We start from the raw sequence: 12,976 nt of genomic DNA on the forward strand, positions 1-12,976 counted from the left end.
CGGCCCCGCCTCCACCGCGTGATCATCTCTAACCAATAGGAAAGCTCACCTCCCTTGACAAACGCAAGACACGTGACGCGATGAACGGGAGGGGCGGATCACATGACTTCAGCCTCCGTCTACTCTTGGGGCTCGCGTTTTCTTCCACCGGCTCTAGGGGTCCTCTTATGTGGTGGGGTGGCTGCTAGGCTACTTTTCTGGGGCAGTGATATACCAAATGCCATACGAGGGGCGAGTGAGATTGAGGCCCTATGCTCCTAGAGCACACAAATGTTTGTATACAAACATTGAACCCAGATGCCCAGCCCGCAGTTGTGGACACCTAAAGAGTATGGCGCCCAACGGAGTTCTCAGCATCTACTGAGGATCGGAGACTTACTGGAAGAAAAGCGCTTATTCCTACGCAAAGCGGAGCAGAGCTCAATCCTGGAAGAGAGAGAGAGCGCCTCAGGGACTTTGCCCTCAGGCATTTCTTGTCAATCTTAATGGCCTTTTTACAGCAATCATAGTAATCTAACAATGCTGTTTTCTTAGAACCATCCCATAGCTTCTCTTGGACGCTGAACACAGGTCCACGTATGCCATTCAAGATCTTGCAGACCCTCTCACCTGCCTCCCATTCCAGCATCTGGGTCATGGAGGCTGGTAGTGATTGTGGTGGCGGTGCAGGGATTGGAGTGATGCCTCACTAGCCATAAGAAAATATTTGCAGTTTCCTGACTGACCTGGACTTTCCACGTGTGCCTGGAACACTGTCTCCCCACCAGGTCTGTCTTCTGTCTTTAACCTTCACTACAAACAGTATTTTCCTGATTGACATCTTCAATCCCACTATTTGGGAATGTCTAGCTCCCTGTGCTTAATTCCTATCATGTTGATTCCTTCATTTATCTTATCAAAAATTACTGCCTCTCATGTGCCACACACGCTTCTGTCGAGATACATAGCAGTTCACAAAACAGCCCAAAGTCCCTGTATCTATGGAGCACTGCATTATGTCTTTATGTCTACTCTACATTTCTGGATCAGTATCTTCGTTAAAACTTGGGAGTTCCTGGAGGAAGGGGGCAAGACCTGACTCCCCTCTGCGACCCACATCCTGGCATTTGCTTAGCAAAAAGTTGAATTTTGAATTGAGTAAATTACAGCCTCCCATCACTTTGGCTCACACCATGCCCCTTTGTCCAGATACAAGGAGTTAGAAGAGAGGTCACCAAACCCAGTAGCTCTTATTACCCCTCAGATCAAGACCCTGAAGTTTTTTTTCAGGAGTTGAGAAGGGTAAGAGTCAGCCCCGCCTTGTTCCTGCAGCTAGTAACCTGAACTGCAGGTCTCAGGTGACAGCAGCAATTCTGCATCAATAATTGAAAGCAGGTCCAGCCTGCCTCAGGGTTCTCTGGCCCCAAGGACTCCCCCTCCTTTCCTATGCTCTGATCGTCCCCAAGCAGGAGCCTCCAGCCCAGGTAAGCAGGGCTCTTGAGTGTGGGTTCCCAAGCACACCAGTTCAAACTCACTATCACTCACCTACTCACATCCATTTATAGACTCTTACTTTCAGTTTTAGTCCCCACCATCACCAGGGGCCTCACAAGGGGCAGATCTGGAGGAAAGGGAGGATGGTCCAGGGCAAGCGAAAGGAGAAGGCACTTACCCCTATAGGGGGCCAGGAAGAAGAGGCTTAAGTGAGGGGGCTGTGTGCTGTGTGTATCTACACTTGTAAAAGGAATTCTGAGAGAGAACAGAAAAGCTGAGTGCAGGGGAGGGGATACAGGACTGGAGAGGATATAGAATCAGGGACTCCTCCCACCCTCAGGGAAGACCAGATGGAGGGGTGGGAAGAAATCTCATCCTAACACCCTATGGAGTGTTTTGATTGTCTTCTACTGAGGCAGCACATAGGGCCTGAAGGGGTTTCTGACTACAAAGCTCTTTTGCTCTACATTAATGGCTCAGAGCAGAAAAGGCAGAGGGTAGAGAGGGTAGAGGATATCTCAGAGAAGGTCTGTGAAAGCAGTCCAGAGATGAGGAAATGAGGAGAAACAGGTAGAAGAAGCAAGGTAAAGATAGGACCAAGGGGCAGAAGTGGGAAGAGGTGGCTTGGGGGTGGGTGCAGAACACAGACTAGCATGAAGTCCTTGAAAGTGTATGGGCTTGAAATTAGACCAACAGATTCAAATCCCAGTTCTGCTGTGTGACTCTGGACAAAAGTGTCTTTTGAGCTATGGTCTTTAAAATATAGGGATAATACAAATGACAAGCAATGATTGTGGGTTTCGCTCCCTGCCTCCCTTCACACCCAGTCCTGGTAGGGACTATGTCCCCCGCCATCGCACTGGCCTTCCTGCCCCTGGTGGTGACATTGCTGGTGCGGTACCGGCACTACTTCCGACTGCTGGTGCGTATGGTCTTGCTGCGGAGCCTCCGAGATTGCCTTTCAGGGCTGCGGATTGAGGAGCGAGCCTTCAGCTATGTGCTTACCCATGCCCTGCCTGGGGACCCCAGTCATATCCTCACCACCCTGGACCACTGGAGCAGCCACTGCGAGTACCTGGGCCACATGGGGCCTGTCAAAGGTCAGTGTTCCTTAACCGTCTGCTCTAGGAAGAACCCCCAAGATGGTAAGGAAGGTCTGGGATATGCCTCTGCCTACTGGGTGCCCTGGGCAGGTTCCTGATCCTCTCTGGGGCTCTTTTTTTCCCTCTACAAATGAGGGGGCTAGGCAAAGTTATTCATTCATCTAGCAAACACTTATTGCCACCCTTTTGTACTAGGCCTGTACTAGGTGCTGGGTGGGGAAAGGAGGCAGAGGCCACACAGATCAGCCACAAATGCTGGCCTCAAAGGAGACATAATACAAAGGGAATACCCATCACATTGCATAACCCATAATTTTGTAATTACCTGTCCTAAATATTTCTCCCCACACTGTGGAGTCTCCCACATCCCATTCAGGGTAGCTGCCTGGCTTTGTCTGAGTCCCAGCTTCTGGCACAAGTGCTTTTAGAGTCTGAAGGAATTTTTCAAATTCCAAGGTTAGAAAGATATTCAATGAATAAAACAAGGGGGGTATGAAACTGGGAAGTTCCAGCAAAGGTTTCTGTTGGTTGGTTCTGCTTGCGCCCTCCTGGAGGAAGCAACACTTAAACACAGCCTAGAATTGCTTCCAGCTTGGCTAAGCAGATAAACACAGGGGTGGGGAGGGGCAAAGCCAGCCACATATACTAACGCAGCATGATGGAATGAGCCAGCACTGACTTGGCTGATTCTGGTCACAGTGTATGGGAGGGCTGTGATACAGGCTACAGATGGGAAGAACTGGAAAGGTTGGATAGAATCGGGTCCAAGAAGGTCCTGAATGTCAGGCTGAGGATCTCAAGTTCAATCTCAAAGGCCTTGAGGATCATAGGAACCAAGGAACAAAGGGTCAGATTTGTTGTTGGAAAGATGCCTAATGGGTGGTATGAAGAAGAGAGTGAAGGAGGCAAGCCTGGAGGGGGAAGAGGACCAGTGGGGCAGCTGGAACTATAGTCGGAGAAGACCCCAGCTGGTTGGGGGTTGCAGTGAGGCAGGTGGGCATTTGAGATCCCTTTCTGTCAGGGGTCCTACATCCATCTCCCACATCTGCTGCAACAGCCGTCTTTCCCCCAGGTCAGATCCTGATGCGGCTGGTGGAGGAGAGGACCCCTGCTTGCGTGCTAGAGCTGGGCACCCACTGCGGGTACTCCACATTGCTTATTGCCTGTGCCCTGCCGCCCGGGAGCCGCCTTCTCACCGTGGAGTGGGACCCACGCACGGCAGCAGTGGCTGAAAAACTCATCCGCCTGGCTGGCTTCGACGAGCGCACGGTCAGCCCCCACCTCCCAGACCCTCGTCTCTTCTCTCCCATGCCCAGCTTTGCCCGAGCCAGGCCTCTACAGTGAGGGAATCCCACCTAGGAGAAGGCAGCAGCTCCACATAGGGGACTGTAACCCTGGGTGATGCATGAATTCCTGCCCTTCTGTTCCACGTCATTTGCTCATATTTGTTGCTGGATGACAAAGGAGCAGTTAAGAGGAAGGTCTCTGGAGCCCAGCAAATCCGGGTCCAAACCTTTAGTCTACCCCTTGTGAGCTTTATGACCTTGGGCAAAGCACTTATTCCCTGAATCTCAGCTTCATCACTGGCAGAATGGAAATCACAATACGGATGCTGACCTCTTGGGTTTGTTTTGAGGATACAGGAAATGTGTGAACACTCGTGGGGTCCTAGGCCAGGACCTGGCATAAAGTAAGCCAAATCATGCAGGAGTCTGGTGTGGGAGAACAGTCTCTCCCACCCTCACCTCCAGCTCCTCCCACCCGACAGGTGGAGCTCATCGTGAGTAGCTCAGAGGAGGTGATCCCACGCCTACGAACCCAGTACCAGCTGAACCGGGCAGACATGGTGCTCCTGGCACACCGGCCCCGCTGTTACCTGCGAGACCTGCAGCTGCTGGAGGCCCATGCCCTGCTGCCAGCTGGTGCCACTGTGTTGGCTGACCACGTGCTCTTCCCGGGTGCACCTCGCTTTCTGCAGTATGCCAAGAACTGTGGCCGCTACCGCTGCCGCCTCCACCACACTGGCCTCCCAGACTTCCCTGCTATCAAGGACGGCATAGCCCAGCTCACCTATACAGGGCCTGGCTAAGGTCCAGGCCCAGGGGTACTTACTGCTGCCCCTCCATCCCCACCCAAGCAAGGACCGCAGAACATCCCCTCCCCTCCCCGCTTGTGGCCTGACACATGCTGGGCTCAGGGTGGCAGGTGGTTGTCCTCCCACCTGTGCCCTCCCATCCTGTTCCACACTGATTCAGGCATCAAGTTCTGTCAGATTGCTTGGTCCCACTGGCCCCTCTCCTTCCAGAGCAAGTCACAGATTAACAGGCAAGAGTCCTAAGCTCCCAACCCAACTCTATCACTGATTTTCTGGGTGATTCCAAAGGAGTCCCTCTGTTGCTCTGAGATTTAATCTACTTTCTTAACACCAAAGATGCTGGTGGAAGAGTTCCAGGGACCTTCCAGCTCTGGGCCTCAGAAAGCCAGCCCTCCCCAGCCCATGCAGTTCCAGGTGGGGTCAGAGGAAACAGAGAGGCTCTGAAGGAATGTATGAATATAATCTGGGCCAGAGAAAATGGTAATGGAGCCTGGCGCCAGGGCCACTCTGGCCTTCCTTAGCCTTGGACCACATGCTCAAGCAGGCTTGCCTGAAGTCCCCTGTGTGCCCTCTCCCTAAAGTTCAAGAGAAGGTGCTGGATTCCTCTGGGCCCCACCAACAAATAGGGAATAGACACGGGGGTAGGGGGGAATCAGTCCTGTGTCTTTATTAAAGGGAGTTAGAAAGAGACTATACCTGGCAACCAAAGGGTGAAGTACTAGGCAGAAAGGTAGGTTGGGCTCAGGCCCTGGGGAATCAAGGGCAAACTGATGGCCTGGGAGGGGCCAAGGAGACCAGTTCCTGGCAGCAGCTGAAGAGATACCCAAGGGTGAGCTTTCAGGCACTGGGGAAATCAGCTGGTTCTGCAGGGGATGCAGGGTAAGTTGGGCTGGCCTGGAATTTCCCTGAGGCCACCCTGCCTTGTCTACCTAGATCATCCACTGGTCCTGATCCTGTTCGTTGCCTTCCATGTCCACCTGGAGAGAAGGCTGGTGTGGGTGGGAAGGGGCCTCAGCCACCCGGCCAGCCCCAGTCCCAGATCCAGCCCGTCTGGAACCAGAGTCTCTGTACCCCTTGGGCACCAGTTAGGTCAGGGGAAGGGGCCCTTCCCCACACCCCCGCCTACCTCATTGACCTCTCCATCATCAGGCGACTCATTGTAGTCATTCATCTCATCCATGTCCTGCATGTCCTCATCATCCTCTGAGTCCTCTTCACTATCTTCGTCATCATCTTCATCCTCTTCTTCCTCGTCATCATAGTGCTGGTGAGGCAGGGGAGAGCCTATAGGCTCTATAGGGCTGCCTGGACCAGTTCAAGTGCTGTTCCACTTGAAGCCAGTCTCTGGGAACAACGAATGACCCTCCATTCCCCAACCATGCCCCACCCCTTTGAGTCTAGCAAGCAGATGCATGTTCTGCAGGACCTTAGTGCTGGGTCCAATGGCTACCTATTCTACCTCCCCTTTAGAGCCTCCACCCAGAGCTGAGGACCACAACTGCTCAGGGGTTAGAGGGAGGACCTTCAGAAGTAGAGCAGAGCCTTAGTCTACCTGGGCCCCACACAAGCCCTACCTGCTGGAACCACTCACCTCTGAGGCCGGCTTGCCAATAGGTACCAAGTTGTTGTCTTTCTCTGCGATGCTCTGGAGCTGTGGCCAAAATGGGAGAAGAGCAGGGTCAGGGCCCGAGCAGGAGAGATCAGGGACATGGGACTAGCCCACTGTGCCCTTAAGATGACCCCTCAAGTGTGGAGAAGCTTCCTTCCAGTTTCCAGAAAGAAATCAATCCCTCTGTCTCTTGTCATCTGCCACTTACTTATAAACTTGATCCAACTACATAAATGCTCTGGGTTGTGGTTTCCTCATAAAATTATGGTGAGGATGGAGTTAGAAACTATCATTTTAGAATATCCCATCTATGAGGTCCTCTATAAAGTCAAAATTATGTCCTATGCTTTAGGGAAAAGAGCCTGGGCTCCAGTCTGGCCCAGAAGTCTAATGGGCCCACAGTAAATCGGGGTCATACAGAGATGTGAAGCTAGCCCTCCTTCCTCCCAGCTTGATTATTCCCAACTCAGGGCAAAAAGCTATTCCCTGACTGAGGCTCCACCACCGTGTTAGGTCCTTACTCACCCAGGCCTGATGTTGTTGTTCTTGCTGCTGCAGCTCTGTCTCCTCCACACAGGGTCGATCCAGGTTAAACCAGAGTGTCTCCGTCACACGGGGAAAGAGTGAGGGAAACAAGGTAGACATGGCTCCTAGACTGAGGTAAACGGACAGGTGAAATCCAGCTGTCAGGTGTCTTTGGTTGGGGTTTTATTTGGTTACAGTTTAATTTGGGGGTGAGGTGGAGAAGAAGGTAGCAGGGAAATAGCTCTTCTTGGTGGGAATTAGATAGACCTGGGTTTGAATCCTGCTCCACTGCTTACAAGCTGTTTGACCTTGGCCAAGTCACTTAACCTCTCTGAGCCTCAATTTCCTCATCTGTAAAATGGGGAATAATAACAATTATACTACACTCTCGTAGTTATTCTGATAATTAATTCCCTTTATGGAGAAGTAAAGTGTTTAAACTGGTCAAGGAGGGGAAGAGAATGGAACCCAAATGTAGAGCTATGAATCCAGAATGCAGACCAACACTACAAAATTAGACACAATTAGAACAAGGCTCCAATGACACTATCTTTACCTCCTCCAAACAGTAAAACCTACTTCTTGCACCTCTATGATGATCCCTACCATACTTACCCAGTGTCAGAAATTTAGGACACTAATCACCTCTCTCATGAACGACAGCTAAACTGGGGTGGTGGTGGTGGGTTCCACGTGTAGTATGGTTCAGAAAGGCATGAGTAAATGGATAAGTAAATGGAAGGCTGAATGAACTATCATGTGAGAGAATAAGTAAATTCGGCAAGGATTAAGCAGCTGAGGGGGTTGACCAAAAGGTCCCAGAGAATCTGAATTAAAGTCTTTCACCTCACAGGAAAATTGAGGCCCTGCGACAGGCAACGACGGGCTCTAGATCACGAGTTGGGGCACTGAATTCCCACGGGGAAGAAATCGAGGTCAGGCACTAGAGGAGATGATCAGGAGAAAAGGACCTACGTCTAGTTCTTTTTTTACCCTAAACAAATTTGACCGATACTGGGCCAGCCGCTGCCCTTCCGTGAACCTCGGCTTCCCGTCCCATGACACCAGCACCACAGCACCCAACCTCACATCCCCAAAGTAGGAGAGGCCACTTAGACTGAGGCTCGGAAAGTCCACCCCTCGCCACCAAGCCACCGCCCATTCTTCGCTTATTATGATAATGACTGCGGGGTGGACCAACAAGAAGAATGCAGGGGCGGGATTCGAAAAGGCATTTGCCCTTATAGGGTTACCAATCGCGAAAGGAGCGGGGCCTGAATAGAGCCAATTAACTGGAAGAAATGCTGGGTGACAGAAAGTGACACCAATGAGTGACGGATATTGGGCGACGGGGTGGGGCTTGGCCTCGAGGAAGCGCCAATGAACTGGAGCTCTTTACTGTTAAAAGGAGTCTGAAGTGAAAGATCTGAGGAGCCGCGGCAGGGCCACGGGATTTCTCTGGGGGAGGGCGAAGAGAAGGGGCAGGGAAACAGCGGCGGCAGCCTGGCTTCTATACTTACCGCGCCGGGAGGCGGTAGCCGGCGGCGACCCGGAAGCACTTCTCTCGGTCTGAGCGGAAGAACCCGCCAGAACCAGAGCAGCACCAGCGCAAGCGCCTTGGCTTTCTTTTGTTTCCCGCTCCCGCCCACCATATCGGATGTGACGTTACACACTCCAGTCACATCGTTGAGGTTGGAAATTTGCTTACTCTATTGGCCCCTCCTTGAGCCTCCGCCCTTCGGCCTCTCCAGCCTGGACCCACCCCAAAGGCCCTATTTAACCCCGCCCCTTCGTTCCCAGCCAGGATCTGCTTGCCAACCCCTGCGGAAAAATAGCTGGCAGCAACCGGCTTTAGTACTAGGACTGTTTGTCCTGCCGCGTCCCAGGAAAATTCGTCTGCTTCTACCCCAAGATCGCTGGGTGATATTACACCCCTTCCGTCTGTTCCTTCTCACCTTCAGTTTGTTTGGGCGCATACACTGAATTATGACTTCTACGGAAATCATTGAGTCCCTCCTATATTCAGGCTCTCCTAGAAGCTGAGGATAAATCTAGAACACGGTCTCTGCCCCCATACATCTCAGAGTCCAGTGGAGAAGCCAGACTCTGCAAAACCACCGCGGACTCACTGGTTTCTTAAGATTGCCTGTCCAGTTCTGCGTTCGTTTGAGTGACTGACTAGTTAGCCTCAGGGCGCTGCTTTTGGGGAAGTCAGCTGCCCTAATACCTTAGTGGTCAATTTTATCATCTCTCCCAGTCCTATGCTGATGCTTCTGTTACAGTAACCTCTGACTCAGTCTCCCCTTCAGAGCTCACGCCTTCTTGTAAACCGGCAATCCACCAATCCCAACCCCCATTAAACTCCATCACTCACTAACCTCGTCTAGGACTAGCCATCATCCACAATTCCACTCCTGGCCACACCCAATGTGTGAACTTTAACAAGTCCCTTTTTCTCCCAACCAGGATTCAGTTTCCTCTTCAACCAGTCTCATAAACTGCAGCCTTCCTCCTATCCTGGACTGATGCGAGGATTTGATGAAATTACATGTTTAAGTGGTAGAGTACTGCGTATATTAACATTACGTTTCCAACCAGCTCTAGTTATTATAAAGTTTTTCTTCTTTTTAAAAATATTTTATTTTTATTTGAGAGAGAGATCAAGAGAGCACAAGCGGGGGCACCTGGGTGGCCCAGTGGGTTAAAGCCTCTGCCTTGGCTGGGGTCAGGATCCCAGGGTCCTGGGATCGAGCCCCACATCGGGCTCTCTGCTCCGCGGAGAGCCTGCTTCCTCCTCTCTCTCTGCCTGCCTCTCTGCCTGCTTGTGATCCCTGTCTGTCAAATAAATAAAATCTTTAAAAAAAAAAAAAAAAGAGAGAGAGAGAGAGAGAGCGAGAGCGCACAAGCGGGAAGGAAGGAGAGAAGCAGACTCGTGGCTGAGCAGGGAGCCAGATGTGGTCCTCCATCCCATCATGACCCAAGCCCAAGGCAGACACTTAACCCACTGAGCCATCCAGACGCCCATAAAGTGTGTGGTTTTTGTTTTGTTTTGTTTGTTTGTTTTTAATTTTTGTTGTTGTGGTTGTTGTTTTTAATTTGACAGAGAAAGAGACAGCCAGAGAGGGAACACGAGCGGGGGTGGGGGTGGGGGGATGGGTGGGACAGGGAGAAGCAGGCCTCCTGCCAAGAAGGGAACCCGATGCCGGGCCCAAACCCAGGGCCTTGGGACCATGACCTGAGCCGAAGGCAGACGCTGAACGGCTGAGCCACCCAGGCGCCCCGCCCATAAAGTTTTTCATTAAAGAGTAAAATTTGCCGGGACACCTGGGTGGCTCAGTTGGTTAAGCCGCTGCCTTCAGCTCAGGTCATGATCCCAGCGTCTTGGGATGGAGTCTCCATCAGGCTCCTTGCTCAGCAGGGAGCCTGCTTCTCTGCCTGCTTGTGCGCGTGCTTTCTCTTGTTCTCTCTGACAAATAAATAAATAAAATCTTAAAAAAAAATAGTAAAATTTGCCTTTTGCAAATGTCCACTTTTTTCATTCATTCATTCATTCATTCATTCAATAAACACCTACTGAGTGCCTTACTATATATATGACTGTTACTAGTCTAAGTAGTGGGTATACAATAGTGAACAAAACAGACCCCCCCCCCAAAATCTCCATGCAGCTTCCACTCTAATGGGAGCGATAAACAACAAAATTTATAGTTTTAAGACTGCAGTAGATACCAAGGAGAGAAAAAAAATCTGAGAAGCAGGGAGGGGAGAGGTTTTATTTTACCTAGGGGGGCCAAGGAAAACCTTACTAGGAATGTGATTTGAGTAAAGGTCTGAAGAAAAAGATTGAGTGGTGGGGCACTATTCTGATATTTAGGGAAGAGCATTTCAGAGAGGGAGCAAATGCAAAGGGTCTAATATGGCTGGAGCTTAGTGTACTGTAGTGAGAGCAGGAGATGAGGACAGAGAGGTAGCCGGAGCCAGACCGTACAGCTTTGCAAGTCATAATAATGACTTAAGCTCTTACTCCATGTTGAGAATCCTGTAAAGAGTTTTGAGCAGAGGATCCACACAATCTGATTTACAGTTTAACATAGTTACTCTGGCCGTTCGACAAAGAACAAATTCAGGAGGGAGAGTGGCAGAAGCAGGGAGACCAACTGGGAGCCTGTTACAATAACCCCGAGATAGGGGATAAGAAGTGCTTGAATTCTGGGGGCGCCTGGGTGGCTCAGTGGGTTAAGTCTCTGCCTTCAGCTCAGGTCATGATCTCAGGGTCCTGGGATTGAGCCCCGCATGGGGCTCTCTGTTCACCAGGGAGCCTGCTTCCCCCCTCTCTCTGCCTGCCTCTCTACCTACTTGTGCGCGCTCTCTCTCTGTCAAATAAATAAATAAAATTTTTTTAAAAAAAGAAGTGGTTGAATTCTGAATATATTTAAAGGGTAGGGACAAGAGAGCTTGCTGACAGATTAGATGCAGAGTATCAGAGGAAGAAAGGAGCCAATTTTTGGACTAAACAACTGGAAAACAAGTGTTGCCATTTCTTGAGATGGGAAAGACAAGGGAGATGTTGTTTTGTGGAGGGAACTATCTGGATCTCATTTCTAGATGTGTGGAGTTTGAAATGCTCATTGGAGTACAGACGGTGAGAGGGCAGGAGGAGGAAGGGGCAAGAGGTCTGAGGTCAGGGGAGAGATCTAGACTAGAGATATCAATTTGGGAGTTATCAGCACATGAATGGCATTTAAAGCCATGAGACTAGATGAGATCATCAAAGGAGTGAGTGTAGATGGAAAATAGTTTCTTCAACATTGAGCATTTAAGGAAACTAGGAGAAGCAGCAAATGAGAAGGAACAAACAGGGATGGCCAAAAATATAAGTAGAAAAGCAGGCAAGCTGGGTGATATCCTGTAAGCCAAGTAAAGCAGGGCTATTAGGAAAGAGGCCTACTCTACTAGAGCCTCATTCGTCTCTATTTGTTTCCCCAGCCCACCAAGATTTCTTGAGGGCACAGACCTGAGTGGTTTCCATGTCCGCAGGACTCAGTCTGATGTCTCCCTTCTCCTGGATCCCTTATCTGTTCTTCCTGTGACCTATGAGTCTCTCCCCCTGCTGCTTTTCCTTAAAGACTCCCTACCTCCAATACCCTTTGCCTCCCATGCTTCCCGACAGCTCTGGCCTAATGGAAATTCCCCTGTAACCCAGAGTTTCTTAACAAGGTCTTCAGCCTGGTTCAACAAGCCATGGTGACTGGTTAGCTGAGGGGAGGGGAAAAGGGAATGAGAGAAGTGGAAATTTTGTGTGATTTCCTATTTTTGGCTTGGGCAATTTAGTCAATGATGGTGACATTTGTTTTACATTCATTATCCATCATTTAACCTTGCTGAGCGTTTAACTTGCTTTCATTTCAAGGATATTAATACTAAGACTGAGAGGTTAAGACATTTGCTTCATATTCCTTCATTTATTCCACTGTTAGTCAACATTTACTGAATGCCAAGCCGATGCCAGACACCATGTTAGGCCCTAGGGACAGAAGCAAAAATAATCCCTGTCCTAGAGAAAAATATAGTCCAGTGAGGACTAAAACAGTTATAGACAATTATAGGAGAGGGTAGTCAATGTTAAAATTGATGTATGTGGAGAGTATCATGAGAGCACAGAGGGAGGAGAGTTGAATGGGTTCTGGAGAAACTGAGTTTAGACTTTTGTTCCAGGGAAGGAAACATTTGAGAGGGCCTTGAGGGATGAGTAGGAGTTTACCTGATAGACAAGTGGGAGAAGGCGATGTACAAAGGCATTATTACCTTCAAAGACATAGAGTTGAAAGATGATGATGTGTTTGGAGAATAGTGAAAATCCTTCCGGGCAGAAGTAGGTATCTGGGGATAGAGAAAGAGAGATGAGAAAGAATGTTAGGGGGACTCAGATGGGAGGGAAGGGCTTTGGTGACCCTGAGATGGAGTGGATAGTGTGGGAGTTAGACATCCTGGTCCATACCTTGGCCCTACTGCTGACTTGCTGGGACCAGGAAGATTTCACTCATCTCCTAGCTTCTGTTTTCTCTAACAACATTCCAAACGTGTCTCCAGCTCTAATGTGAGTCCCTGGAAGATGCTCCTCAGACCTACCCCTTCCGTCCTCAGATACTACTTGCTCCTTCATTGTGTATT

The 12,976-nt window shown here is 50.1% G+C and overlaps 2 protein-coding genes across 9 annotated transcripts; one reads left to right on the forward strand and one right to left on the reverse strand.

Moving 5' to 3' along the window:
- Positions 1-60: 60 nt before the first annotated feature.
- Positions 61-5,175, forward strand: TOMT (transmembrane O-methyltransferase). Of its 2 annotated transcripts, XM_046014819.1 has the most exons (4): positions 61-767; positions 2,301-2,573; positions 3,649-3,845; positions 4,345-5,175. In XM_046014819.1, exons 2-4 carry the CDS (start codon positions 2,315-2,317, stop codon positions 4,663-4,665), a joined length of 777 nt encoding a protein of 258 aa, XP_045870775.1. In that variant the 5' UTR covers positions 61-767; positions 2,301-2,314; the 3' UTR covers positions 4,666-5,175. The 2 variants fall into 2 exon arrangements, with proteins under 2 accessions (XP_045870775.1, XP_045870774.1); XM_046014818.1 differs by having other exon boundaries at positions 61-2,573.
- Positions 5,176-5,313: 138 nt separating this feature from the next.
- On the reverse strand, positions 5,314-8,481 carry ANAPC15 (anaphase promoting complex subunit 15). Of its 7 annotated transcripts, XM_046014830.1 has the most exons (6): positions 8,326-8,456; positions 7,102-7,156; positions 6,806-6,935; positions 6,263-6,322; positions 5,798-5,935; positions 5,314-5,660 (listed from the first exon to the last, which is right to left on the reverse strand). In XM_046014830.1, the coding sequence occupies exons 3-6, from the start codon at positions 6,923-6,925 to the stop codon at positions 5,601-5,603; spliced, it is 378 nt and encodes a 125-aa protein (XP_045870786.1). In that variant the 5' UTR covers positions 6,926-6,935; positions 7,102-7,156; positions 8,326-8,456; the 3' UTR covers positions 5,314-5,600. The 7 variants fall into 7 exon arrangements, with proteins under 7 accessions (XP_045870786.1, XP_045870783.1, XP_045870788.1 ...); XM_046014827.1 differs by lacking the exon at positions 7,102-7,156 and having other exon boundaries at positions 8,326-8,481; XM_046014832.1 differs by lacking the exons at positions 7,102-7,156; positions 8,326-8,456 and adding an exon at positions 7,781-7,947.
- Positions 8,482-12,976: the final 4,495 nt, after the last annotated feature.

Source organism: Meles meles, chromosome 8, assembly GCF_922984935.1.
Source record: "Meles meles chromosome 8, mMelMel3.1 paternal haplotype, whole genome shotgun sequence".
Classification (NCBI taxonomy): Eukaryota; Metazoa; Chordata; class Mammalia; order Carnivora; family Mustelidae; genus Meles; species Meles meles.